Genomic DNA, 26,544 nt, shown 5'->3' with positions numbered 1-26,544 from the left:
AGGGTTAGCGTGTGGAGACGCGTCTCCTCAGTCTGGCCGTCTTCTCTCCATTAATGCGAGTAATGATGGATTTCGTAACCGAGGCGACGCCTCGGTTAATCCGGAGGGTTAGAGCGAGCAGGGGACACGTGTACGGCTGGGGTGTGATGTCGTTTTCTAGCGGACGGCCCAAAAGCCTCTGATGTGGACATAAAAGGGGGGGAACGCATCGAGAATGGACACTGCGAAAACCATTCGAACCTTAGTCGTTTTCAAGCTCTGCCCATCCCAGATTGAAGAGAGAGTGTGCCGTGCGTTGGTGGGGTTCTCGTGGTCGGAGAGACGAAAACTTCTGCCGTCGGAGCATAGCGAGCATCACTACGCCAGAGAGTTCACGACTGAGGTTAGTGTTCTGCTTATCCTTCTTGTCGCATTCGTTTTTGTCGATTTATGGGTGTGGTGGATATTTCTGGGATTGGTGTGTGAACTCGTTATCTTGGTGTTCGTCGGGGGTGTAGGGTGAGATTTGGGGGTAGGTTATGGTGTTTGACAGAGGGTTGACACTTAAGGTTTTGCTAGATGGTGGAATCTGGGTTGAGGGGGTGTGTTCATATTTTGGTATTTTCTGGGTAGCTGTTCTTGGTGTTCTTTGCTATAACTGATGTAGGGATAGGTTAGATCCGTCTGTGGGCTAACTGATTTGGGTTTTAGGGTTTGGGATGGCCAACGTCATAGAGATCTCGAGCAGTGAGGACTCCGGGTCTGACGTGTCAATCAGTGCGGCGGATAGGGTTTTTATTGACTCGTTGCGTCCGTCTGCCTGTGCAGGAACCTCACTGCCAGAGCCGCTAGACATCGAGCCGCTGCAAACCATACCCTGGGAAGTAGTCATGGGTCGTACGTCGCGTCCGGAGAGTTCTAGGGCGGGTGAGGATGCTGCTGCGCGGAATAGGCGTGAGGAGCGGCTAGCAAGTAACAGCGCCGCCAGTGGTTCCGCTGACGGGGGAGGAAACAGAGTCGGCATGGGTTCTCCAGGATGGGACCCCGTTGACGAGGCGGGAGGGCGGATGACTGCCGCCGCTGTCAGCCGGATGAAGCGGATATACCGGCTGCCGGGAGTGGTGAAACTTCGTCAACCGACGGCGGACGAGAAGGCCTCAATTCTTCCAGCGGGGTTCGCCGCTGTTCACGAGGCAATATTCCGCCAAGGAGTGAAGTTGCCGCTTGTACCCAACCTTCAGATCTTGGTGTGCGAGTTCGGCGTCGCTTTTGGGCAGATCTGTCCCAACATGTGGTGGTTGATGCTGGCGATGAACTCACTGTGGCGGCTATCCGGGTGTGAGGGGCCGACTGTGGCGGAGGTACTGCACTTCTACGAACTGGTGTACGTGAATCGCCAAGGTTGCAGAGGGCAAGTAAATTTGAGCCGCCGGCAGGGAGCGCCCAAGCTGATAGAGAATTTGAGGGATTCGATGTCCTACTGGCGGGGGACGTTTTGCGTGGCAATGACGGGGTGGGAGTATCAAGCGGAGTCCAACGAGGGGGAGCCGACGTTTAGGATTAAGTCGGAGTTTCAGCCAATCCGAGGTTGTCCGTCGATCTCCGCTGAACATAGTTGGCGGTTTATTGTATATGTATTGCAACCGTTTTACTGACGCCTCTCTTCTTGTTTTGTAGCGGGACTGCGTTATAACCTGACGCGTGAGGAAGAGTGCTGTGTTGCGCGTATCAAAGGCTGTTGGCGAAATCGCAATTTGCTGGACTTCCGTCTCCTCACCGGCTGGGAGTTGTTGGTCGATCAACAACTAACGCGCGCTATTGGTAAGAGATCTCCGCCACATTGTATCTCTCGATAACTTGGTTAAAGCTGACGGGTGTTTGCATATTCTCAGATACTCCGCCAGGCAACAAAGCGAGCCGCGACGCTTTTGACAAAGCCATGGACCGCGCTGAGATCGACAATTTCTTGGAGGCGATGTATGCCTCAGGGGAGGCGGCCCAAATGACGGTTGTGAACCCGGAGACTCTGGCGGTGAGCGCATCCGAGGTTCCGGTGGTGCTGCCCATGCCGCACCACTCCCACCTAGGGGCCGACGGTCTGCTCACCGTGCAGGCGGATGGAAATGCGGGCGGGGATAAAAAGGGGTCCTCTATCGTGCCGCAGAAGGAAAGAGTGGTCGCCACTCGACGTGGGCCACAGAAGGAAAGAGTTGTGGAGCCGGCGGGGGCTGCCGCTACTGCGGTGGAGAGACAACCGCACAAGGGGTCCAGGGCTGCGCCCACTGGAGATACAAGTGGGATCCTGTGGAAGCGGCGCCAATGCGACTCGGCCGGGGAGGAGGATGAGGACGAGACCATTGGGGTCCATATGCAGAAGAAGGCCCGAGAAGACCCGTTGAAGGCCCCCGTGACGGCCGAGAGAGAGATGCCTGTGAGCAATCTGGACTCCTTCGCCGCCTTCACCGAGTTCATGACCGACAGTGAGCAAGAGTTTCTCTATCATCTGTGCGAGCGGTTGGGGTTCGGCGGTCTAGCAGGGATGACGCGGCCAATGGCGATCGAGCAGTCGCCCTATAGCTCAGCCTTTGGGCACCTGGCGGTTGGGCTGAACGAAATGTTCTTGGCGGCCTCCAAGCAACCCCGGATTGAGGTACAGCTCCGGGAGGAGGTTAAGAGACTTGAGAGGGAGCTGGTGGATGCCAAGGACAGGCTGGCGGGTGTGGAGCGACGCCTGATGAAGGCGGATTGTGATGCTGCGGACGCTCGTGGCAAGCTAGAAGTGGCCATCCAGCGGGACATAGAACGAAATGATCATGTCTCCAAGCTGGAGCAGGACATGGCCTTGCTGCAAGAGCGGGTGGCCGCCAAGGATAAGAAAATTGATATCCTGCAGCGGGAGTCTGCCGCCAGGCAAGGGGAGGTGAAGAGATTGGAGTGTGAGGTGACCCGGCTGAGGGACGAGGGAAGCCGAGCCGCCGCCGCCGCTGTGGAACAATTCAAACAGTCGGCGGAGTACAAAAAGGCGATGAATGAATCGGCGAAGGCCGGCGCCCTAGCGAACGTGGAGATGCTGAAAGCGAAGGGTGCCATCGACTAGGCGAAGGCGTCCTTGCCCAAGGTGCCGCAAGCAAAGAATGTAGCGCCGACGAAGAAAATCCCGCCAGTACCCAGTCCCTCAGCAGGAGGCGGCAGCTCAAGCAGTGGGTATCATACTCCGGCGGATGGGACCATAGAGACGCCAAGTCCTACCGCTCGAGGGACTGACCAAGTAAGCTGCGTACAGCCGCCGCAGTCCGAAGGAGGCGATGCCGAGGCCAACCCCTGAGATGCCGGACTTGCCCTCTTATGATTTTGTGTAGCCGCTGAGGCTGAATATATTTGTTTTTTTTTTTTTTTGAATGTAAGGAATATTTTTGGGTGGGGAGTCCCAGCCCTGAATATATGAATTATGGAATTTTTGATGTTTTGTGATGACATGTCTATACCGCTAGAGTTTTGACTTAGGATTTTCTTTTGCAATCAATGAAACACTAAAGGAATTAAGATTGGTCCAAGTGCACAACGTAGCGGACGTGGTCCGCTGATAATTACTGGCGTTGCCAGCTGCCCTCAGTGCTAGACTTGGTAACAATGGTTTGAATAATTCCTCGTTTCATTGATAACTGACTGGTCAGTGTTTACAAAAGTGGGGATGTACCCGTTGGGTAGCTTCCCTTAGCTAAATATTGAACAAAAATTTAGCTAAGTCAAGATGCTCCTGGGTAGCGACATGACTATTTGTAGTAATACCGAAGGTGTTCGGTATTCCAAGGGTGGGTCGTAGTGACGCCATCCTTGTCCATTAAGTAGAAGGTGCCTGGGCTAACGATTTCTACTATTTTGTATGGACCTTCCCAAGTGGGGCGGAGTTTTGTTGGCGGTGGAATGACTTCCTTCATTACCCAGTCCCCCAGTTGGAGGTTCCGAGCCTTGACTCTGGCGTTGTAGAAACGCGATACTCGTTGCTTGTTTTGCAGGTTTTGCAAATGGGCCTTGTGTCGTTTTTCCTCTAGGAGGTCCAAGTCCAGGTTGATGCCATCGCCGTTGGTCTCTGGGCGGTAGCACTCGACCCGAGCGGTGGGTTGAGTTACCTCAACAGGCAGAACGGCCTCAGTTCCGAACGTCATACAAAAAGGGGTTTCACCAGTGGCGGAGGATGGAGTCGTCCTGATGGCCCATAGCACTTCTGGAAGCTTTTCCGCCCACAAACCCTTGGCAGTGTCGAGTTTCTTTTTTAGCAGCTTCTTGATTATCTTGTTTGCTGCTTCGACCTGGCCGTTGGTTTGGGGGTGGGCGACAGATGCGAAGCTCATCTTGGTGCCCAGATTGGCGGTGAATGAAATGAGCTCCTTGTTGTTGAACTGTGTGCCGTTGTCTGTAATGATTGTATGTGGGACACCATAGCGGCAGTAAATGTTTTTCCAGAGGAAGTGGATGACCTTGGCGGTAGTGATGGCCGTCAGTGGCTCTGCCTCTATCCACTTGCTGTTGTAGTCGATAGCAACAATGATGTACTTGAACTGTCCTTTGGCGGTTGGGAATTTTCCCATCAAATCGAGGCCCCATGTAGAGTGAACCCATGGACCGATGATGATTGAAAGTGGTTCCGCCGGTGCATGTGGGAGATCAGCGAACTGCTGGCATTTGTGGCAAGATCTTGACACCTGCCGGGCGTCCTCACCAAGCGTAGGCCAAAAGTAGCCCTGTCGCATTGTGCGATTGGCCAGGGATTTGGCGCCCGAGTGGTTTCCTCATTCCCCGCCGTGGATTCCTGCCAATACGACCTTTCCCTCCTCTGGGGTTAAACAGCGGAGGTTGGGGTGAGTGAACCCCTGGCGGTAAAGCTTGCCATTCTGGATATTGTAGCGGGTTGCTCTCCGCTGAAGTTGGCGTGCCTTGACCTTATCCTTTGGTAATGCGCCGCTGCACTTGTATGCAGTGATCTCGTCCATCCAGCTGGGGTTGATTTCAATGTTGAAGATCTCCGCTAGGGTCTTTGTGATGCTTGGCTTGTCAAGGCATTCCACCTTTGTGTCCGCCGGACTTTGATGCGGCTGGGCGGTTGCCAGTCTCGCCAGTGAATCAGCCTTGGCGTTCTTTTCCCTGGGGATTTGTGTGATGGTGTGAAAATTGAACTTTTTTAGCAACGTTTTGACGTATCCCAAGTATGCCGCTAACTGCTGGTCCTTAGCTTGGAAGCTGTCGTTGACCTGGTTAACGACTAATTGAGAGTCGCTGAATATGTTGACGCTGTCAGCCCCTGAGTCAATGGCGAGGAGCAGACCGGCGATAAGTGCCTCGTACTCCGCCACGTTGTTTGAAGCTTTGAAGTTGAATTTCAACGCGTACTCCGCGTTCAGTCCCCCGGGTCCTGCTAAAATGACTCCGGCGCCGCTGGCCTTGGCGCCGGCGGAGCCGTCCACATGCAGGTTCCACTCTGATTGTAGGGGAGTTGCCTCCTCAACGGTTACCCTTTCTGGTCCGGGTTCTGGCTGAGTACCGTGTTCTGGCTGACGCTTGGTGAGTTCAGCGATGAAATCCGCCACTGCCTGGCCCTTAATGGCGGTTCTTGGCTTATATTCTATGTCGAACTCGCTGAGCTCAATGGCCCACTTGCTGAGGCGCCCCGAATGTTCGGGGTTTTGCATCACTTGCCTCAGCGGCTGATTGGTTAACACATGGATCGTGTGAGCCTGGAAGTATTGGCGGAGGCGTCTGGCGGCAACGATAATTGCGAGGGCCAGTTGCTCCAAGGGAGGATATCTTGTTTCTGCTCCGTTCATGCCTCTGCCGGCGTAGAAAACTGGGAGCTCATCTTGGCCTTCCCTTCGGACAATTGCGCAACTTACCGCCGATGCGGATACCGCTAGGTATATGAATAGGGTTTCTCCTTGCACAGGGACAGAAAGGAGAGGGACTGCCGCCAGGTATTCCTTCAGGCCCTGGAACGCCGCCTGACATTCTGGATTCCAGTTGATGACCTTCTTGTGCGTTGTTTTGAGGAGTTTGAAGAATGGGTCACACTTATCAGTGAGTCGAGAGATGAATCGAGAAAGGGCGGTTAACTTGCCCTGGAGGCACTGGACGTCCTTCTTATACTCGGGGTCCGCCAGGTTAAGGATGGCCTGTACCTTGTCTGGGTTAGCCTCGATGCCCCGCTCGCTGACAATGTATCCCAGGAATTTGCTAGCGGTGACCGCAAAGAAACATTTTTCTGGGTTGAGGCGCATACCATAGGCCAAGAGAATGGTTACTATGATCCTGAGGTTTGTCACATGTCCGCTGGCCTTTATGCTCTTAACTAGCATGTCATCCACGTAGACCTCGATGATTTTTCCCAGATGCCCAGCGAACATCGCGTTCATCAACCTTTGGTAAGTTGCACCGGCGTTCTTCAGACCGAAAGGCATGACATTGTAGCAGTAGAGGCCTTTGTCGGTGGTGAAGGTGGTGCATTCCTGGTCGCTGGGGTGCATTTTGATCTGATTGTATCCGGAGAAAGCGTCCATCATGCTGAGGAGCTCATGTCCGGCGGTTGAATCGACCAACTGATCGATACGGGGTAGCGGGAAACTATCCTTTGGGCATGCCTTGTTGAGATTTTTGAAGTCAACACACATCCGCCACTTGCCGCTGGGCTTTTTGACCATTACCAAATTTGAGATCCACTGGGGATAGATGACTTGGCGGATGAATCCAATGTCCTGGAGTTTGGCGACCTCCTCTCCGATTGCCCGGTATTTTTCCTCATCGAAGGCCCTCCGCTTCTGCTTGATGGGATAAAAGGAGGGTTTGATGGTCAGTTTATGAGTGATAATTTCAGGGGAGATACCTGGCATGTCCGCGTAGGACCATGCAAAGACGGAGGCGTTATGACGTAGGAATTGAATGAGTTCTGCCTCCACTTCTGGGTCTAGTTGGGCGCCTATGCGGACTGTCCGCTCAGGGTGCTCGTCTGAGATGCAGACAACTTTCAAGGATGTGTCCGGGTTGACCGGCTCCTTCCTTACATACTTCTCCTCCTCATCCCTAGGGTCCTCGAAGATATTTGGTGGCGGTGCCTGGTTTCCCACTGTCAAGATATCATGGCGGCGTGTTGACCACGCTATAGTCGTTGAATAACACTCGCGTGCCAACTGCTGGCTTCCCCTCACACTGCCCGTGCCATTAGGTGTGGGGAACTTCATGAGAAGCATGTATCCGGCGATAATGCACTTAAGCTTGTTGAGCGCCGGTCGTCCGAGGATGGCATTATACGAGCTGAGACAATCAACGATTTTGAATTTTGTATGTACCTCCGCCATACATGGACTAGCGCCAATAGTCAACCGCATGTAGTCAGAACCGAGCGGTTGTGTGACGTCACCGGAGAAGCTGAGCAGTGGCTCATGGTCCTGGAGCAACTTGTTATTCCGCTTGAGGTGGCTATAGCAACCGCTAAAGATGACGTTGACAGCGGACCCGCTATCTACCAATATTCTCCCCACTGAGAATCTGCCAAGAATGGCGTCGACCAAGAAGGGGTCATCATGGGGTAGATGCACCCCGCGCTCCTCCTCCTCTGAGAATGTAATAGGTTCGCAACCCGCCTTTGGGATTTTGGCGGAACTCTCGTAGCGGATATGGCAGACTTCCTTTGGGTGATTAGCACGTGCGTAACGCTTCCTTGCTCTGTGAGACATGCCCGTGATTGGAGCACCACCTTCGATGGTGTTAATGCGGCCCAAGGTCTCTACGTTGGCGATCACGGGCGGCGGTTGGCGCACCTTGAACTGCTCCAACTTGCCTTCACGGTACAAGGTCTCAATGGCCGTTTTCAGTGCGTTGCAGCTGTTGGTATTGTGGCCGCTGTCTTCATGGTACTTGCACCACCTGCCGGTGTTTCTAGGTTTGCCCGTCTTTGGGTATTTTGCCGGGGGCGGTGGCGGTATTTGATCCTTGCACTGATTGTATATTTCCTCGTACGAGGTCGTGAGGACCGTGAACATTGCATACCGCTGAGAAGACTCCGTTTGCCTGTTGCGGTTATCCTCCTGGGTTGGGCGGTTGCCCTTGTGGTATTGGTCCTTCTGCCGCTTGTTCTGGTAGTGGCCCTGTTGCCATTCCCTTTTCTTGTCAGTTGGCGGTGCGGTGGGTGCTTTATTAACGGTCTCATGCTGATTGGAGGTGGGTTGTGTTGTCTTTGCTGGCGTTGCCGGTGGCGGTGGGGCTTCTCCATAAGTAATGAATTCCGCCTGGGCGTGAATGACCGCCTCACTCATGATATGGTCATATGCCGCGTTTGGATGGTTGTAGTTGAGGTGATAGAGGAACGGTCCCTTGAGGAGTTCCTGCTTGAAGGCCGCCGATGCCATCGACTTGTCTAGATCGCGGCACTGAGATGCTGCCGCCCGCCACCTTGTGACGAATGCCTTTAGTGATTCGTCCTCTCCTTGCTTGACGCTGAACAGCTGACTTGTGTTATGATGTCCGGCGGACAATAAGATGAACCGGGAGAGGAAGGTATGTGATAGTGCGTGGAATGAGTCAATGGATCCCGGCGGACACTCGAAGAACCAATTCATTGCCTCTCCGTCCAGTGTTTCACTGAACAAGTGGCACAGTGTGGGGTCGTCAAATCCCTTGTTGTTGGTGACCTTCTTGAAGGTGTCCATGTGGACGAAGGGGTCGGACGTACCGCTGTAGTGTGACATCTTTGGAGTTTTTGAGTACGCCGGCCTGATAGCTTGCAGAATTGCAGCGGTGAAGGGCCCTGGTCTGGACGTGAAAAGTGGACTTTGAGTTGGCGCCGGGGCGCCCGACTCCGCCCGTACCAACCTCTGTTCCAACTGTTGCATCCTCTCCAGAATTTGGGCTGTTGCGTCGCCGGCGGATCCGGCATATGTACTCCGCTGGGCCTGCCTACGCCTTGGCGCAGGCGGATTGCCCTCAGTTCTTGCCCTAGCTTCCGAGCGGTTGGTGCGCGGCACTGACTCTGTCTCCTGCTCCAACATGAGCTGGGGGATGGGTGGTGGTCCCATCCCTGATAGTTCAGGTGGGTCCAGCGGAACCTGCATCTGTATGACTGGTCCTGGTGCTAATGTGCCGGTGTTGGGCTGACTACGCATGGTGCTGTGTGAATGCCCGCTTTGCGCTGGATTGGCGGTTCTTTCCAACGTCCTTTTCAGGTCATCAACACGTGATATCAGCGTAGCCACCTGTTTTTGGGCCTCAGTCTTCTCTCTGCGCTCCTCTTCACGCTCTCTATTTGGCTTGTGAAGGTCTGCCAGTGCCAGTTCGTACATGGCGGCGAGGTCCTGGCCTGGTGGGCGGCTGCTGCTTGGATTTGCATCACCGCCGGGGTTGGCTGGGGTGGTGAATAGTGCGCGGTTAACACCTACCGCTGGATTGGAGGGTTGGGAGATGGCGGATTGGTTTGCCTGCTCCTCAGCGTTTCCCCCGCTACCGCTAGTCATGGTAGTTGTGATGGGATGATCTTTTGTTCAAGGATTCCCACAGACGGCGCCAATGTTAATGCTCAAAGTCTGGCGGTAGCCAAACCTCCGTTTAACGCAGGTCCGGTGGGCGGACCGCTACTCTGTATACTTGATGATCTTCGCTGGCTACCAAATGAAAGACAGGGCGTCAGAGGGAGACCGCGTTGGGCGGTCTTCACTTCTCCGATGCCTAAGTCAGTTGACACATATAGGCAGCACAATAATAAATGAGTAGTTAATGCGTAATCTTAATGAAGAGAGAGAAGATGACCTTTATAGGTGAGGAGAGGTCCGATCTTCTCCTTGTTTCCGATGTGGGACTGAAGTGCTTCAGTTCTCAGTTTCAGTAGCTTCTGATGCCGTCTTGGCGCAGCGCGTGGCGGCGCGTCAGCGGTGATCCCGGGGTAATCTTGTGCTCAGGCTGTAGCCCGCCTGGCTGCCTATCCGTGGGTCACTCCCTTGGCGGTAGTTGGTACCTCTGGCGGTACAATGAGCGTGGCTCATTATAGCTAATTATGCTTTGCAAATGTACATGTAGGTACAGAAAGTGAGTGTGTCTCCACACTATTATTTTCAGATTTGAGAGAGAGAGAGAGTTCTCCCTTGGTCCATTACAAAATTAAAGGAAAGAAGAACACTTGCATAATTTCTTCTTTTCTTTCATCTTTCTTCATCTCTTGATTCACTTGGTGAAGATCCTTAGAGGCCATATCCTTTTGTGGCTTTACTTGTTACATCAAGGAGAAGATTACAAGCACAAGAAGGAGTTCTTAATTCAAGGTGCTTCAAGGTGGAGGAAACACACACAAGGAGAGATCAAGGAGAGGAACTTTGGTGGTTCACTTGGATTGGATTAAAATCACGCTCCAAGGGTGAGTAGAATATAAACTCCCTCTTTGTTCTTCCTTACTAAGCATGCTATGTTTATAGACATATCATAATAAGCTAAGATCATGGGTTAAAGCAATGAGTTTTATGTTTAGTTAGTAGTTTAATGGTTAAACTAATTCCGCACTAATTAAAAAGTTTTGAAATCCATCCATTCCTTCAATTGGTATCAGAGCCATTGGCTTAATTTTGGTATGTTATAAACATGGCTAAGTATGTTGGTGATGTGATTTTCTTAAGCCTAGAGTAATATGTAATTTAGATCATAAAATTTGCCTTATCATAAAAGTTATGAAGCATGTGATGTAAAGTACATTTTATGATAGTAAGAAAAAGTTTCTAGAAATTACATGTAATAAGTGGTTTAAGTTTTATGAAACTTTGATGCATATAAGATTGTATTAAGGGGTTCTATATGTTTCTTAATTAAGGTGTTAATCTTAGAAACATGTTAGATTATATATGCTTTAGGGTATGCATGATTTTTGGCTTCAAAGATGAAGCAAACAAGTGTTCAATGGAAGAACACAAAGCTGAAATTTTATTTCCAACTTTGGAACATGTCTAAGCTAGTTATGAACTAGCTAATTTTTCATGGTGTTTGTTTTTTCACTTTTCATCCAAAATTCATGAATTGAAATTTACCTAATAGTTAGTGATGACATAAAATCTTTTCCATGTTTCACTCACCAAAAGTTGGAATGAGATAAAAGACATGTCTCCCTAAATCACTCACCAAAAGTTGGTGATGCATGATGTAAGACATCATCCTCTAAATCACTCAGCTAATTTACTTGCATTAAATTAAAGTATTTTAGTGGTTAACTTATTTTGATTGAGTTAATTATGCTTGTTTAATTAACCTTATTAATCTTGGTTAATTAAAGGATGATTATGGACTATGGCCTAATATAATTGAGCATGAGATTGGCCGACTATTCATTTTGAATGAATGTGGTTATGTAATTAAAGTAGTTAATTCATTTGGGATATGCAATTAATTTTATTAATTCATTTGGTTGTGTAACTAAATAGCTTGCTTAATTTATTCAAGTTTCATTAAATTTAAATGGGACTTGTATGCCCCTTATCCACTCTTGTAATCGAAGATGGAGGCACATGAGGATGATCCAAAGAAGAAGTTTGAAGTCATCTAGCCTTGAAAGAAGTTCAAGTGCAAAGTGTAATAGCTTAGCTTAGTTGTTTAATTTTCGTAATCATTACGCGTAATTAAAATCAACCACCCAAACATGACATTGATCCAACATATTGGCTTATGTTGGATCAAACTTCAAGTCCATAATCATCCTATGTGACCTATTATAATTGCATGTTCATTTCACTTGATCAAGTAATGTTATACTTCCCATGATTCCATTTGAAAAATGTATTTGCTGAAATCAAATTGTTTTCTGAAAACAATTAGTGGGAGTATTTTATTATAGATCAAGTATAATGAATGTGTGATTGCATTAGGATCAAAGCAAATGCAATGTGATTGTTATTAATTAGATTATTAAAGATGAGACCTTAAAATTCCCTCAAAGTGATATTAAGTTGAAAAACGAAGAAAACATTATGAATGCTTCTTTGTGGCCTTCCAACATTGTAATCTCCTATTAGATGTTCTTGCATGTGAATATCATTCCGAATGGAGGTATTTCTTGCTAGCAGGATTAAAGAGAGGTTATTCAACATTTGATGTTGTAAGGTAGGGACAAATCTTGGTCAATATTCTATTATGATGAGATTTAATTTTTGATCCCTATACTTACATGAGATGATGTGTCACACCCCAAAATTTGGACGTGAAAACTATACTTCTCTTAAGTCAAAATGATATAAAGAAAAGCTTCAAAATACACTTTAGTTAATTTGAAAATAAAATCTTAAATTAAAAAAGTAACTGAAGCTCAACTCTAAAGTTTAGAACAATCTTAAACAATAAACTAAAACTTTTATTCTAGGGGACGCCGACATAACCACTAGCTGCCACCAAGTCTTCTAAGCATTCAATTCCTCTTAAGTACCTGGAACCATAACAAATTACTAATGAGATATAAACTCAGTAAGTAACCATAACACATCACGTATAACAAATAGGAAGACATTCCACACTTATATACTATATAGTAAAATGCATAGTACATGGAGTGCACTCAAAACAAATCAAACTGATCTTTCTAGGTCCCTCTAGACACACCATACTAGTGAGACCCAAATTTATCAGAGGTGGGAGACAGACGTCACCCGTCGATGACGAACCCACTATGTGGGCCATATAACAGACAATGCAGAACCTGCAAAGACAGAATAGTGCATAACTAGCACTTACAGAATAGATCTCTCCCCAGACAGCCTACTGGTATTGATATGCCAAGAGAGTACCTAGCGGAAATCTCTTTCAAAACTTATCACATTTTGCATGATGCACATGTACTAGTATAAGCCAAAGCAATCACAACAGAAACAAAAATGTTGCACTCCAAGCATAAGCGTATAATAAATATAGTAACATAGCAACCATAATATATTTATCATGGTTCCAGAGCAAACAAAAGTTACTTACCTCAACTACGCAAGCTATACAAGCAACTGGTACAACGTCCAAAGTTGTGGTTTCTTGGCCTAAAGCAAACAAAAACTCAAAATAAGACACGAACTAGAACCTTGTAACCTGCGGTAAAAGCAATCTGGCAGGACCTACGTCTAAAGGAAAAATCTCACTTGCTACAATCATTAACAAAAACCCTTGGAAAATTTACAGAATTAAACTAGACATGCTCAACTATCTACAGTAAAAATATTAAGCCAAAAGAAGACTAAGAACTTGTCCAAATAATTTTCCAAAACCGACATCTGTTGCTGCCAGGAAACAAAACCTTCACCAACAATGACTCTTCCAAAAATTCCACGGGATTCAATATGAACTGAAACTCGTTGAAATTTTACAAGTCTATTTAAGGCTCAATATTTAGCATATTATAAAAATTTGGGAGCAAAATCAGTTTTTTCCGAACCCCAAAAGCTGTCTTCAAAACAGAACCCAAAATAAGCCTCTCCACCTAAACAGCTGGGTTCAGATGGTTAACGAATTTTATAAAAATAACTACGAATGATAAATTCATTAAACTTTGACCCAGAAAGAAGACACAAAGAGAAACGTTTCAGAAAAATATGACGGCTAAAACAAAGCATTTGGCTCTTCAAATAATGACTGTAACACGTTCCTAACTTCTGTCAGCAGAAAACCTGTTTCCTCTATGACAACTTTGAAAAATCACCACAAATTCGATTCTTAATATTTTTCTGTGAAATCAACTCCAAAATAACCCTTGATAAGTCTAATTTCAAATAATGAAAGAACCATAATCGTTTAAATAAAAATACCTGGTCGAAATTGTAACAAAATCACCTGATCTCAGACTTGATACTTCGTCTCAAGCCTTTGTGGTCAGCGCAGCCTAACCTATTTTCTCTTTTCTCTATCCTTGCACGCAGTCGTTGTTCTCTCTTCTTTTTCTACCTTAAAAACGTCTGAAACACTTTTCTTCTCTCTCAAAACTCATAGGTTCAGTTAACTTATTAGAAAATATCTATTAAGTTTCAGACTTCTAAGTAAACACAACCTCTTTATAACTAGTTTAAAATTCCTATTTTCCTTTTTGCTAAAATAACTAATTAACCTTAAAACTAAGTGTACTAAAAAAATAAATAAATAAATAAATAAAGTCTCATAAAAATATTATATGATCCAACAACAAAATATTTCACAATATCAAAACAAATAAGGTCTGCAAACAACAAGGCCACAAAACAAACTAAGTAAATTGGTGGATATCACATGATGGGTATAACTTAATTAGAGTAATTTATCAATATCCTATTATGGTGAGACTTACTTACTTTAGAGGCCAAAGTCATGGATATTCACATTTGATGTGATTGGATAAGAGTATCCTCTCATGGAAATTAAGTTGACCTATAGTGCTATTATGATGCGGTTGGCTTAATGAAAATGCACTACTACACAAAAGGCTTCACACGACGGTTTAAAACTGTCGTCTCACGTTTTGCATTTCCGTGGTCTATCGAGGCGTCGTCTGATGAAACGCTGTCAGACGACGGTTTTCAACCGTCGTATACCGATCATTGAGTCGACGGTTTGCAGCTGACTCCATCGTCTAATGGACCGGCAGATCTGCCGACATGCTGTCGACAGAAATATGTCGTGGTGTGACTTCTACTCATACCACAGTTTTTAGGATTCCAGCGTGGTGTGACTTCTACTCATACCACGGTTTTTAGGATTCCAGCCTTTGTCTCTTTGTTGTTCAGAAGTCAGTTTTTATTTTTAAGACGTTGTGTAAATTGTATACACACGACAGTTCTTCTAGCATAAAATGTGGTGTGATGACTTAAAAATTCAGTGTGCGCGCTTTCACACGACAGATATAACTCTAACCGTTGTATTGTGACATTTGAGACGATAATTTTTGCTTATTCGTTGTCTGTGTGTGTATCCAACAATGATATAAGTAAGAACCGTCGTGTGAATTGTAGAATTTTTGTTTGATTCCACCCTATAATCCTCATCATACGACATATCTTTCTATATATTGTTGTTGTAATGGCAAGATTTAGATTCTGGAATGAAAAATGACCAAAAGAATAGAAAATTAATCATAATAGATAGTTGATATAATCCCATAACAATCTAAATGGGTCTGATAATACAAAATAGGAGAACAGAAAAAAATCCAAGTCAAGTTCTAATTCACTGATCTCCTGCTCTTCTTAGCTTTTGTCTTCAAAATTAGGACCTGCTCTTCTTAACCAAATGCATTTTCTCGAAGAATATGCCTTGCAACAATAGGATCTGATATATACCGCAACAAATCCTTTCGGTCCAAACGCAAGCTTATACACTGAGCCATGCTGTAAAGTCCAACAGAAGGTTACAGAGAGAGTTAAATAACAAACCTCAGTACCACAGTTGTAAGAATATCTTCTTATAACCAAAGGACAAGAAAAATAAGGAAAAAGAGTAAGTTTCATAACCATGATTAACTCAAGTAAATAAAGAAAGGTCTAATATTCTATTGTACAAATGCAAAGGCGTATGATGGCATATGAGGATGCATATATATACCCTAAACTCTTTCAGGAAACTTTGTTAGACATTATATTTAGTGGCACCCATAGAGCACATGAAAATACACTTGGTCGTGTAAGCTGATCCTTATTGACAAAAGTAAAGTGGAACTAGTGAGAATGGAATCCTCATATCTTGTAGACCAACAATACATAGACCAAAAGCAGACCAATAGATAACACCCAGACCAATGCCAATACTGAAAAAGAAAAAGCAAGCTAGTAAAGAATCATTTTTATCAATCGCCCTTATTTCACTTGTCTATGACAAAAGACTTAATTACAGTACGTAGACGTAGAAGCAATGTTATAAAAGGCTGAGGCGTAGCCGAGGCATTTTCGGGAGAGCCTCAGCAAGGCGTTTGCCTTGAGGCGTAAGGCTTACGCCTTACGTATAAATTAGCTGTATTTATGTATAGAACTAGTCTTATATATTGAACATGTACTGTAACCCAAAAACATGTATATAGAACTAGTCTTATATAAACCAATATCTTTAACTACTAACTCCACTAATTTGATTCAAGGCTGGCATAATAACCAAGAACAAATAACTAATAGTTGAAGACAATCCGGATTATTGAGATATTTGCATTACTGCTAGAAAGTTAAAAGGTTACCTGATATTGCATGAATCAAACCCTGCTAGTTTGGATGCTTTTGTCAAAGCATCCCTCCACTTGAGCACCTTGTCCTTGAAACATTCTTCAAGTTGAACAAATGTAGCTGCATAACTCTCCCTCTGGAGGCGTACTTGTGAAGGATCTATTCTGTAAAAAATGGGTATAACGATCTGCCCATGTCTTTCCTTGCATTCCAAAATCTGTACAAGTTCGTCCAAGCACCATGTAGACTTGAGCACAAGATGACTGTGCCGATATGATAGTAGCTGCCATAAACAATGCTTCTTTTCCAAGTGGCAAAATCTCCATTTTTCTAAACCATGTAATGTTATAAAAGGTTAAAAGAATAGCACTGAAGTTACTAACAATGGGACTCCAGCTACAGTTGATAAACTGTAGAGGAATTATAACAAGTCACTCCCAAAAAAAATAACACAAGCATAAGTAAAAGTAAAAGTTGATTCTAATTCTGAACTTACTTGTCTGCAGTCTTCAGATTTCTATATGCAGATATTATATTCTCAACTTCAATGAGGGAGCTGTTACTTCTTTCTTCACTGGAAGCAGAGGTGTCTTCGACATGTTGTTTACACAGTAAGGACAAATAAGCCTAATTAAAAAACAGAAAAGATTTGATCAATATTCTGATGAGGGTTAAAGTACAAGAGATGCTACTGAGCGACTTAACATTGCAAGCCTCATTAAATCCATTTGGATATTCTATCATAGAATACACACAAGCACCTACACGTCTATCTATTTACATGTTTTGTTACCATAACAGAGTATATGCATAGCTAGGAGGCTAGAGCCACAGTAGGTGAGATGCTACTCAAATCTATTTACATGTTTTGTACGATACCCATTTAAGGCCGTTGATTGCAGTAACCATAGTGACATATACTCATAAATACACAAAATCCTGCATATCTTTTGAATTCCAGAGGCTTTTGAATTAGATAATAACAGAAGCTTATAACACGAAATCCAAATTTTAATTCCAATTGCACATAACAAAGAAACACGAAACCATCCAAAGAAAAAAAAATTCCCAGGCGTTCGCTTTAGACGCCTTAAGGCGCGCTTTGGCTGCCTTTTCCGTCTTCATCGGCGCCTTGTCCGCCTCTGCGCCTCACCTGCAAACATACTCATTTTCTACAGCATCTCACGCTTTCTAAGCCTTAAGGCGCGCTTTTTAAAACATTGCGTAGAAGTCTGAATCTAACATGCAAATGACAAAGCCACCTAAGTTAGAAACTATTGAATCTACGGATATTATGGGGGATATGAAAGTTCAACGCAGAACTACTGCACCAACCATGACAGGCTCAATACAATAACAAAATGACAAAACTTTTCAAATTGTCATTTGTGAAAGTAACTGCAACAAAGAAGAAAGAACAAATGAGTATAATCAGGATGCATTCATAGTTTGAAATAGACTAGCAACCAACATATCATTCTGGAACATCAGTTATAAGCTAATAGAATTCCAATGCTTTAGCATCATCTTTGAAAAGAAAAAGGAAAAAAGTTGAGTTACAAAGAAAAGCCAGTACCTTCCTTACAATTCCATGCGTGTCATAAGCAAGACGTGCATCTACCTCAGTGGACACTTGGCCAGGAACTAGTTTTGCCAAATCAGCACCAACATTGACTAAAGCCTACACAACCGGAACATAATACTGAACCATATGATCTAGCTAACAAGGAATTCACATTACGAATGATTATGATACAAGACAACCAACCTTGTTACAGAAACATGACAATCTCAATTCGGAATTCTCATGCTTGTTACACTCCGAATCTGCCAGTGCCATATCCACAGCATTCTACACCAAAGAAAAGACCATCAATGACTACGTATTAGAAAGCAAACACAGTTTTTGTAATCTAAAATTCATTTTCCAAAGAGAAATGCTTACTCTAAATATGGTATCAGGGAACCTGGTTATAAATAATCAGTAAACTAGAAAATTCAGATACATAGAGAAGCGATTTTATTACTCCCCTGGTTCATACTAAAATCTTAGAAACAGAAAAAGAACGGAAATAATTAAATAACTTATCCGAAAACAGATAAATAGAAGATCAAGTCACTCTTATCAACTAACTAGCTAAAACATTATGATCATATTAACAGAAAAATCAGATGCATAACAAAATCATAAAAATTTCAAATTCTACTTCTTTGTGAGTAACAAAAGAGAGGAAAACTATACTCAATGCCAATCAATAAACCCCCTCGCTACTGAAAATCCAAATTGCAATCTCAAGATTTAAAACTTCAGTCAACGTGAAAACTGCATTGCAGAAAGGAAATTAAAACTTACAGGTATAAACCTTTTGCACAACAGGAATGATTCGAACACACCCCAAAATGAATTGCAAGTTCTCTAACATCCAGTTTGTTCCTGCACCACCACAACACAGTCCAATCCACTCCAATAATCAGTATCCACTATATTTAGAAATGACATCAAAATTGAAACAAACAATAAAAAAAAAATCAAAAACCCACTTTAGACCAAGGCTGTTCTGCAAGGAATTGAAGGATCTGGTATAAGCCTTCTTCAACATCCCACTCAAAAACCCACTTGAGAAAAGCCTCTACCTTTCTTTTCGTTTTTCAGCTTTGCCCTCAAAGATTGTTCCTTTAAGACACAAAGCAAGACAAAACATACAAACGATCAGATATTGGGATCAAAACTCGAGATCATATCAATGCAAACTAATCAATCAGTGTCGTAATACATACATGGAAATGTCTGAGCAACTCCCTCTCCTTTTCAGCATGACTAGCTTGCTCTTCCTCCTCCGGGTCACTATAGAGACATCAAGAACAACACAAGTGAGTCATGTTCAAATTAACCAGAAAAGAAAAGGATAATCAATAATAAAGTACATTGGTTTGAACAAAAAGTGAGGAGTTTATACGGTTTAACTTCAGCCTTTGGGCGAGCTTTTGGTAGAACCTCCTCTGAGTCAAAACAAAGCAAATCAGTAATATTGTATAAACTACAAGTTCACATTTAACAAAGGGCAGTGCACCATGCCTTTCTGGGAGCAGGAGCACCAGATTGTGGTCGTTGGCTCATTAGAGTTTAAGATACAATCTACCAATCAACCAAAATCCAAACCACAATCACAAACGCCCTAAACCAAGCACATAACCAGGGACTTTACACGAACAAAACTTGCTCACCACAGCTGAAATCCCAGATAAAATATGGCTGATGACCACTATCTTCACCACCATAACCGATATCTGAAGAGCATTGGGTACAACAGTCTGTCATTTTCAAAAAATAAAATAAAAAACCACATAACAAATAACACACCTAGCCATTCGAAAATTGAAAGACTCAACTCACATAATTAAGAACAGCATACATAGTATGCGCAACATCCGAGGCCTTAGCAGTGATCCTATAAGCAACATCCTCAGTCTGTTCAATGCAGCCTCCCATAGTCACGCTCACGCCTGCTGCGAATAGATGGTGGACGAGCCTCGCCAGGACCAAAACCCCCAAAGCCAAGCCCTCATTTCGCAATCGCAGAAGATGGTAAAGCCAAAACCACTATTGATCTCTTAATTAAAGTAGTAGCAACTTAGTTACCTTCTTGGCCCAAATTTTGACATTTTTGCCTTCAATCTCAAATCCACAGCTCCAATGTACGTTCGAATCCAATACTGAGACCACAAAATTCAAATCCCAGTTACCCATAGCTGAATTTCGAATCAAAATCCTGAAGCCTGTCCAAAATCGACGCAAATCCCTAACCCTAATTAATCCGACTCCGATTTCGAACCCTGGCAATTCGAGGTCTTCTTTCTCTGATTCAACTCCACCCGAAAGCAATAACCACCTTCGGCGAAAGATCTGAAGAACCCTAGAGGCTACCCATTAGGTTTTCTTCCCCTTCACTACTTCCCAGATCGAGTAACCAGATCGCTGCCCAGATCGCTAGAGGCAGAGATGGTTTTGGTCGAGGTTTGTCGAAGAGAGAGACAGCTTTGGTTGGGGTTTGTCGAAGAAGGGATAGGTTGGGGTCTATCGAGAAAGGGTTTGTCGAGGAGAGAGAGAGGTCAGGGTTTGTGAAGAAGAGAGAGGTCGGGGTATGTCGAAGAAACGGCAGGCGTTTGTAAGGGTTTCTCAGTGTCGGGGTAGTTGTGGAGTGAATGCCGCTTTCTTCTAGGGCTTTGTTTTTTTCGTTTTTTCTTAAGTATAATTTGTCTAAATGGGCTCATTTGGCATGGACACATGTATAAGCAATTAGTCGATGCATATGTACAAGCCATCAGACAATGGTTTTACATATAAGTGTCGTCTGAATGCCACTTCAAAGTTTTCAATTTTGCCTCCTCATGCTGCCTGGTGAGAGGGAAATAGATTTGGGGGGAGAGAATGGAGGGAAATGTTGGTGGGAATGTCAGTGAACATGTTTTGACTTACAAATCTATAGATTCACACCACAGTTTTAAAGTAACCGTCATATAAACACTACATGCTGAGGAAATTTAAGTGGTGCCAATTGGTGCGAAACTTGCCGCCTCTCTAACAATTTAACCTCACACCACGCTTCCATTTATAAACGTCTTCTGAAGCAATACATAATTCCAGTATGAAAAACACCCGTTGGTTGAATTCATATTAGAAGACGGAAATTTTACAACTGTCGTCTCAATAATGAGAAATAATTCACACCACGGAAAACAGTGTAGCGTCGTATGAGAGGTGTCGTCTGATTCATTTTCTGTAGTAGTGATGAGTCTTCCATACTCACTAAGAGTTTTAATTTATACTCTCAAATTCCTTAAGGGATTTGGAATTTGATAAAATAGTGAGAAGGTGTCATTTGATTCTTAAGACCCGAGTCACTTGGTTTTAAAATCAATCTCATTTATTTTATTTTATGTTGTGTAGATTGCAATATGTCAGGACATCCTATCACCAAAATTCTCAATGAAAATCGTCTTGAGGGCCCAAATTTCAATGACTGGCTCCGCAATTTGAAAATTGTATTGACATTCGATAAGATCGTTTATGTCTTACAAAATGCACCCCCTCACACTCCTTTGGCTCAAGATGCAACCGATGAGCAACGTGTTGCTTATCAAAAGCATAAGGATGATGACACTCAAGCTAAATGTGTTATACTTGCATCCATGAACTCACAACTTCATAAGCAACATGAGAATATGGATAGCGCCAGTTCTATATTACTCCATCTCACTGAATTGTTTGGTGAGTGTACATACATGTACATTTGCAAGCATAATTAGCTATAATGGGCCACGCTCATTGTACCGCCAAATGTACTAATTCCAACCAAAGGAATGACATGCAGACACACCGCCAGGCGGGCTACAACCTCAGCGTCGGATCACCTCCAGGTCACCGCCGACGCGCCGCCACGCGCCGTGCCACAATGGCATCAGTAGCTCCCAGAGCTGGTAACTGAAGCACATCAGTCCCACATCGAAAACAAGGAGGAGGTCAGCCTCCTCCTCACCTATAAAAGGTTCTCTCTTCTCTCCTCATTTATTACGCATTCAATACTTACCTACTGTTACTTTGTCAACATAAATACATTGACTAACTTAGGCATCGGAGAGTTGAAGACCGCCCAGCGCGGTCTCCCTCTGACGCCCTTTGTATTTTACTTGACAGGTAGCGGAGGCTTTGAGAGCACCACAAGTATCGATCCGCCCACCGGATCAGCGTTAACAAAGGTTCAGCTACCGCCGGACTTTTAGACATTAACATTGGCGCCGTCTGTGGGAAGCCTTGAACAAAAGGTCATCCCACCACATCCACCATGACTAACGGTAGCGGAGGTAACGCTGAGGAACAGGCGGACCAGTCCACCATCCCCCAACCCTCCGACCCAGCGGTAGGCGTTAACCGTGCACTATTCACAACCCCGGCGGCGAGGCAAACCCAAGCAACAGCCGCCCGCCGGGCCAAGATCTCGTCACTATGTACGAGATAGCACTGGCGGATCTTCATACTACACCAAAAATGGTCTTTTACGGCCCACCATTTGTGCCGTAAAATCCTATTTACGACGCACAAAAATAGGCTGTAAAAGCTCGCGCCGTAAAAGACCCATGTCTTTTACGGCGCGCAAAAATGCGTCATAAAAGAACAATTAACGCGCCGTAAAAGTGGTTCTACAAATATTATTGAGGTCATTTACGGCCCACGTTGCACGCCGTAAAAGACCTCCTATTTAAGGCATATCCCTGCATGCCGTAAAAAAGTGACTGAATTTCTATTTAAGGCGTACTCTGCGCGCCGTAAATGAGGTCTTTTCAAACAAAAAAAAATTATATTGCTCAAATGTCATATTCATATTACCCTCATGTCATATATATAAGAAGCTGAATGTAAAAGAAACACTTCATAAAATTTTCATCCCTAACAGATGCCACTACATATATCTTACACTTAACTCGATAAGATGAGAACAAAATCAAATCTGTAAGACTTATTATCACACCACTTTGCAATAATTTCTTTATGGGCTAAAGAATCCATCCTTCCCAATCCTATCGTAGTGTATCTGCACATGACAAATATAATGAAAACCTAGTCATGAATTAAACCTGCAAAATCAAACTGACTTGCAACTACTTAACCATCGCAATAATTATAAGGGAAAAGCTATACCTTAAGAAAACGATTCCAATTCTTGCAGTTCTGCAGATCAAGTTTCGCAACATCCTTTCCATATCTACAAAGATAACATCATTCAATATAATACCAAAAGTAGTATTGTCTTTGCCACTAAATAATAGATAGCAAGCAGCACAAACCTTATTGCAGTTTGAATTAAAGAGTTATCATCAACTAATGGATCACCACCATCAGTGGAATTCCATGGACCACCAATTGTCATGAATGAGCGGTGTTTTTAAGGATGGCAAACCTAATGATATTGCATAAATAAGGGGTATGCGATCATCAGAACTTCTTTCAGATGACAGCTCCTCTAAAGCATTCTTGCTTATCCCACTCATCAAGATAATTTGGAAGAGGGATACAAAAGTAGGATAGTCATGATCTCTGTATTAACAGAAAGAAAATAGACAATGTCAGGATCATATATATGTATTAACAGAAGCAAAACCGACAATGATCATGCTTAGAATCTTCAATTATGTTGAATGTAAACTCTAATTTGAAGAAGGTTCCAAATATTTCTCTATTCCAGGAATTAACACTGGTTAGTTACCTAACTTTTGGGCAATTTAAAGAATAGGAAACGCAAGGATTCTATACAAAAACACTGGTTAGTTACCCATCACGTTTGAATGTAAGTTTGTCAGGCCCACCATTTCCGTCTTTCTTATAATCAAATAATTCATGTCTTCGTGCATGACTGCATGGCTGCGAAATGAAGCTGTCAAAAAACTGTTACAAAGACATAAAACAACTTTTAGGATCATTTTTTTTTTCAGATACTGTAGGAAATGACTCATGAAGTTTACAATTTTATGCATCAACAAGAAACAATAATAAAAACTTATATAAAATAAGAATACAATAAATGGACAGAAAATATATTTATATCTCGTCCAAGTCCACATGGCAATCGAATTTGGGACATACCTGCAAAGAGCAGTATGACAGCACAAAGCATGAGAGAGCAAGAGAACAAGTAGACCCAAACCTGGATGAACCAAGCATGCTAAAGTAATTGCAGCAAGTGCTGTAACCATTAGTGGATTAGCTCTTACAACCCTTACCACCTGTTCATAAAAGAGTCGTGTCAAAGTTCATGAGTCAGCATTTCAACCTTTTGCAAGAACTGAAGGAAACAAAAAGGGGAAGTAATAGTCAAAGGGGGTTATAATCTTTTAAAATTGGAAGTGCACAAAATCACCAAACACAGCGATATAAAGACATTCAAACACAGTTTCTAATAGCTACATGTGCAAGACACCAGTTCATAAAAATGCTTGAGCTGGTAATGATGATATTGTACTACAAGATAAAGTTTACCTTCCATGAACAGAAAACAGAGGCTATATTCACAAACCATTGAGAAGTTTTTCCCCCCAATTGAAACCTGCAAAAAAATAATTCCTATCATTCCATTATTGGCACTAGTAAACACGTAATCTTTTATCCAATTTTGTATAAAGAGCAATAAAGCAAGCTTACTGACCTTTTCTTGATGAAAATATGTAGCAAAGCAGCCCCATAAAAGGCGAACTGGGATATCAAAATCAGAATGGCTATGAAGCCATTAGCAAGGAAATAGCAGACAACTGATACAATGGTGAAGCTAGCAAATGAAGGAGAAGGTTGAGAAATCCAAAAACCAACGAGTAAAGAAAGACCGATTGGTGCAATAGACAACGAATATTTCTCACACCAGAATCATTGATACAAATTATATACAAAAACATCTAATCATAAACAAGAATGGCTTTTGAATCCGAATCCGAATCCAAGATCCAACCACAGAAAACAACAAACCGAATAGATGAGCATATACAAATTGAAACAGAGATAGCTAAGCGATCTGGGTGGTGGCCCAGAAAATTGGGAAAATCAAAAAACAGGTGAAGATATCATAAAGATGAGATTTTGATTTCAGAATTTAGAGGATTACATGTAAAATACCAATCTTTACTTGGAGAGAGAGAGAGAGAAGGAGGGTCCTGGTGGTGGTGGTGGTGGTACAGGATCTCTGTGCAACTGGGGGTGGCTTTAGAGAATCTGAAGAACAAGGGCCTATCGTCACCCTACTGTCAATGAACTCCTTCACCTCTACTGACAGTGAACTTCAAAGGCGTCCCCCTATCGTCGCCGCTCAAATCGAACTGTGTAATGTACTTAATTGAAACAGAATCGCAATCAACTTCAATCCAATGCAACTAAAACAATTCCAAAAAAGCTCAAATTCAAATTAAAAAAGCACAAAGAAAAATAGAGTGAAGTTCACGCACCTTCAACCTCGTGACTGCTCTTCAGGGGTTCCAAATCCTTCACTTTCCTTGAGGAACTTCTTATTCAATCCCTGATTTCTGATCTCTCCTCGCCGACATAGAGAACCGGGCCGTCGCCTCCTTGGTGATACCCTGCCTTTCCGATGCTCACACCTACAAATCCAAAACAATTGGTTTGATTGGTTGGACTTAGGGTTTTCAGATGAATGGAAAGAGGGCTTACGATACCGACGAGCTCACATCGCTACTCGTTGACGCATGCAGTAAAAAACTTAACATATATGCCTTTTACGGCATGCAAAAAATGAGTGCTGTAAATGTGTATATATATTTACGGCAAGCAAGAGATGTGCACCGTAATTGTATTGTAACATTTACGGCGCGCAAGAAATGTGAGCCGTAAAAGACTAAACACCTATGACTTTAACGGCGTGCAATACATGTGCGCCGTAAACGTATATACATTTATATACATTTACGGCGCACATCAATCGTGTACCATAAATGTATGTCATTTACGGCGTGCTTTTTTGTGCGCCGTAAATCTCGCACAGTAAAAGCCTACTTTTGGTGATATAAGGCAAACAGAGAGCGTGAGGAGGAGCGCAAGGAAAAGGCTGAAGCCCAAAGACAGGTGGCTACGCTCACGGCACGTTTCGTGGAACTAAAAAGGAAGTTGGAGGCCACTGCCCGCCCAGCACAGAGCGAGCAGTCACGTGGCACCAGGCGTAGTCGACCCGGCACTGGCACATTGGTACCGGGGCCAGTCATACAGATGCAGGTACCGCTGGACCCACCTGAATTGTTGGGAATGGGACCACCGCCCATCCCCCAACTAATGATAGAGCAGGAGGCGGAGTCACTACCGCATACCAACCGCTCGGAAACTAGGGCAAGGACTGAAGGCAATCCGCCTGCGCCAAGGCGCAGGCAGGTCCAGCGGAGTACTCAGGCCGATTCCGCCGGCGATGCAACCGCCCAGATATTGGAAAGGATGCACCAACTGGAGCAAAGGTTGATCCGGGCGGAGTCAGGCGCCCCATCGCCAACTCAGAATCCACTTTTCGCTTTCAGACCTGGGCCCTTCACCGCCGCGATTCTGCAAGCTATCAGACCAGCGTCTGCAAAAACCCCAAAGATGTCGCATTACGGTGGAATGTCTGATCCCTTCGTCCACATGGACACCTTCAAGAAGGTCACCAACAATAAGGGATTCGACGACGCCACCTTGTGCCACTTGTTCAGCGAAACGTTGGATGGCGAGGCAATGAACTGGTTCTTTGAGTGTCCGCCGGGGTCTTTCAGCTCATTCCATGCACTATCACACGCTTTCCTCTCCCGGTTCATCTTATTGTCCGCCGGGCATCACAACACAAGTCAGCTGTTCAGCGTCAAGCAGGGCGAGGACGAATCACTG

At 44.1% G+C, this 26,544-nt stretch overlaps 1 protein-coding gene and 1 long non-coding RNA gene across 2 annotated transcripts; both read right to left on the bottom strand.

Moving 5' to 3' along the window:
- Positions 1-18,396: 18,396 nt before the first annotated feature.
- Positions 18,397-19,616, bottom strand: LOC133720452 (uncharacterized). Its single transcript, XR_009851871.1, has 5 exons — positions 19,537-19,616; positions 19,368-19,430; positions 18,921-18,987; positions 18,684-18,816; positions 18,397-18,576 (listed from the first exon to the last, which is right to left on the bottom strand). It is a non-coding gene; the product is annotated as an uncharacterized LOC133720452 (long non-coding RNA).
- A 2,793-nt stretch (positions 19,617-22,409) lies between these two features.
- LOC133723437 (uncharacterized) lies at positions 22,410-24,544 on the bottom strand. Its single transcript, XM_062150261.1, has 5 exons — positions 24,341-24,544; positions 24,175-24,241; positions 23,782-23,921; positions 23,471-23,572; positions 22,410-23,235 (listed from the first exon to the last, which is right to left on the bottom strand). The coding sequence occupies exons 3-5, from the start codon at positions 23,889-23,891 to the stop codon at positions 23,037-23,039; spliced, it is 411 nt and encodes a 136-aa protein (XP_062006245.1). The 5' UTR covers positions 23,892-23,921; positions 24,175-24,241; positions 24,341-24,544; the 3' UTR covers positions 22,410-23,036.
- Positions 24,545-26,544: the final 2,000 nt, after the last annotated feature.

The sequence above is a fragment of the Rosa rugosa genome, chromosome 7 (assembly GCF_958449725.1).
Source record: "Rosa rugosa chromosome 7, drRosRugo1.1, whole genome shotgun sequence".
NCBI classification, from domain to species: Eukaryota; Viridiplantae; Streptophyta; class Magnoliopsida; order Rosales; family Rosaceae; genus Rosa; species Rosa rugosa.
The sequence above is the reverse complement of the archived record's forward strand: the minus strand, read 5'-3'. Positions and strand labels throughout refer to the sequence as shown.

What these genes read in the sequence shown, in the direction of transcription:
- LOC133723437 (XM_062150261.1), bottom strand. Translation starts at nt 23,891, where the DNA reads ATGGTTACAGCACTTGCTGCAATTACTTTAGCATGCTTGGTTCATCCA. An exon ending in TGTCATACTGCTCTTTGCAG is followed by an intron (nt 23,573 to 23,781) that starts GTATGTCCCAAA and finishes GTTTTTTGACAG; the next exon opens with CTTCATTTCGCAGCCATGCA. An exon ending in CTTACATTCAAACGTGATGG is followed by an intron (nt 23,236 to 23,470) that starts GTAACTAACCAG and finishes CTGTTAATACAG; the next exon opens with AGATCATGACTATCCTACTT.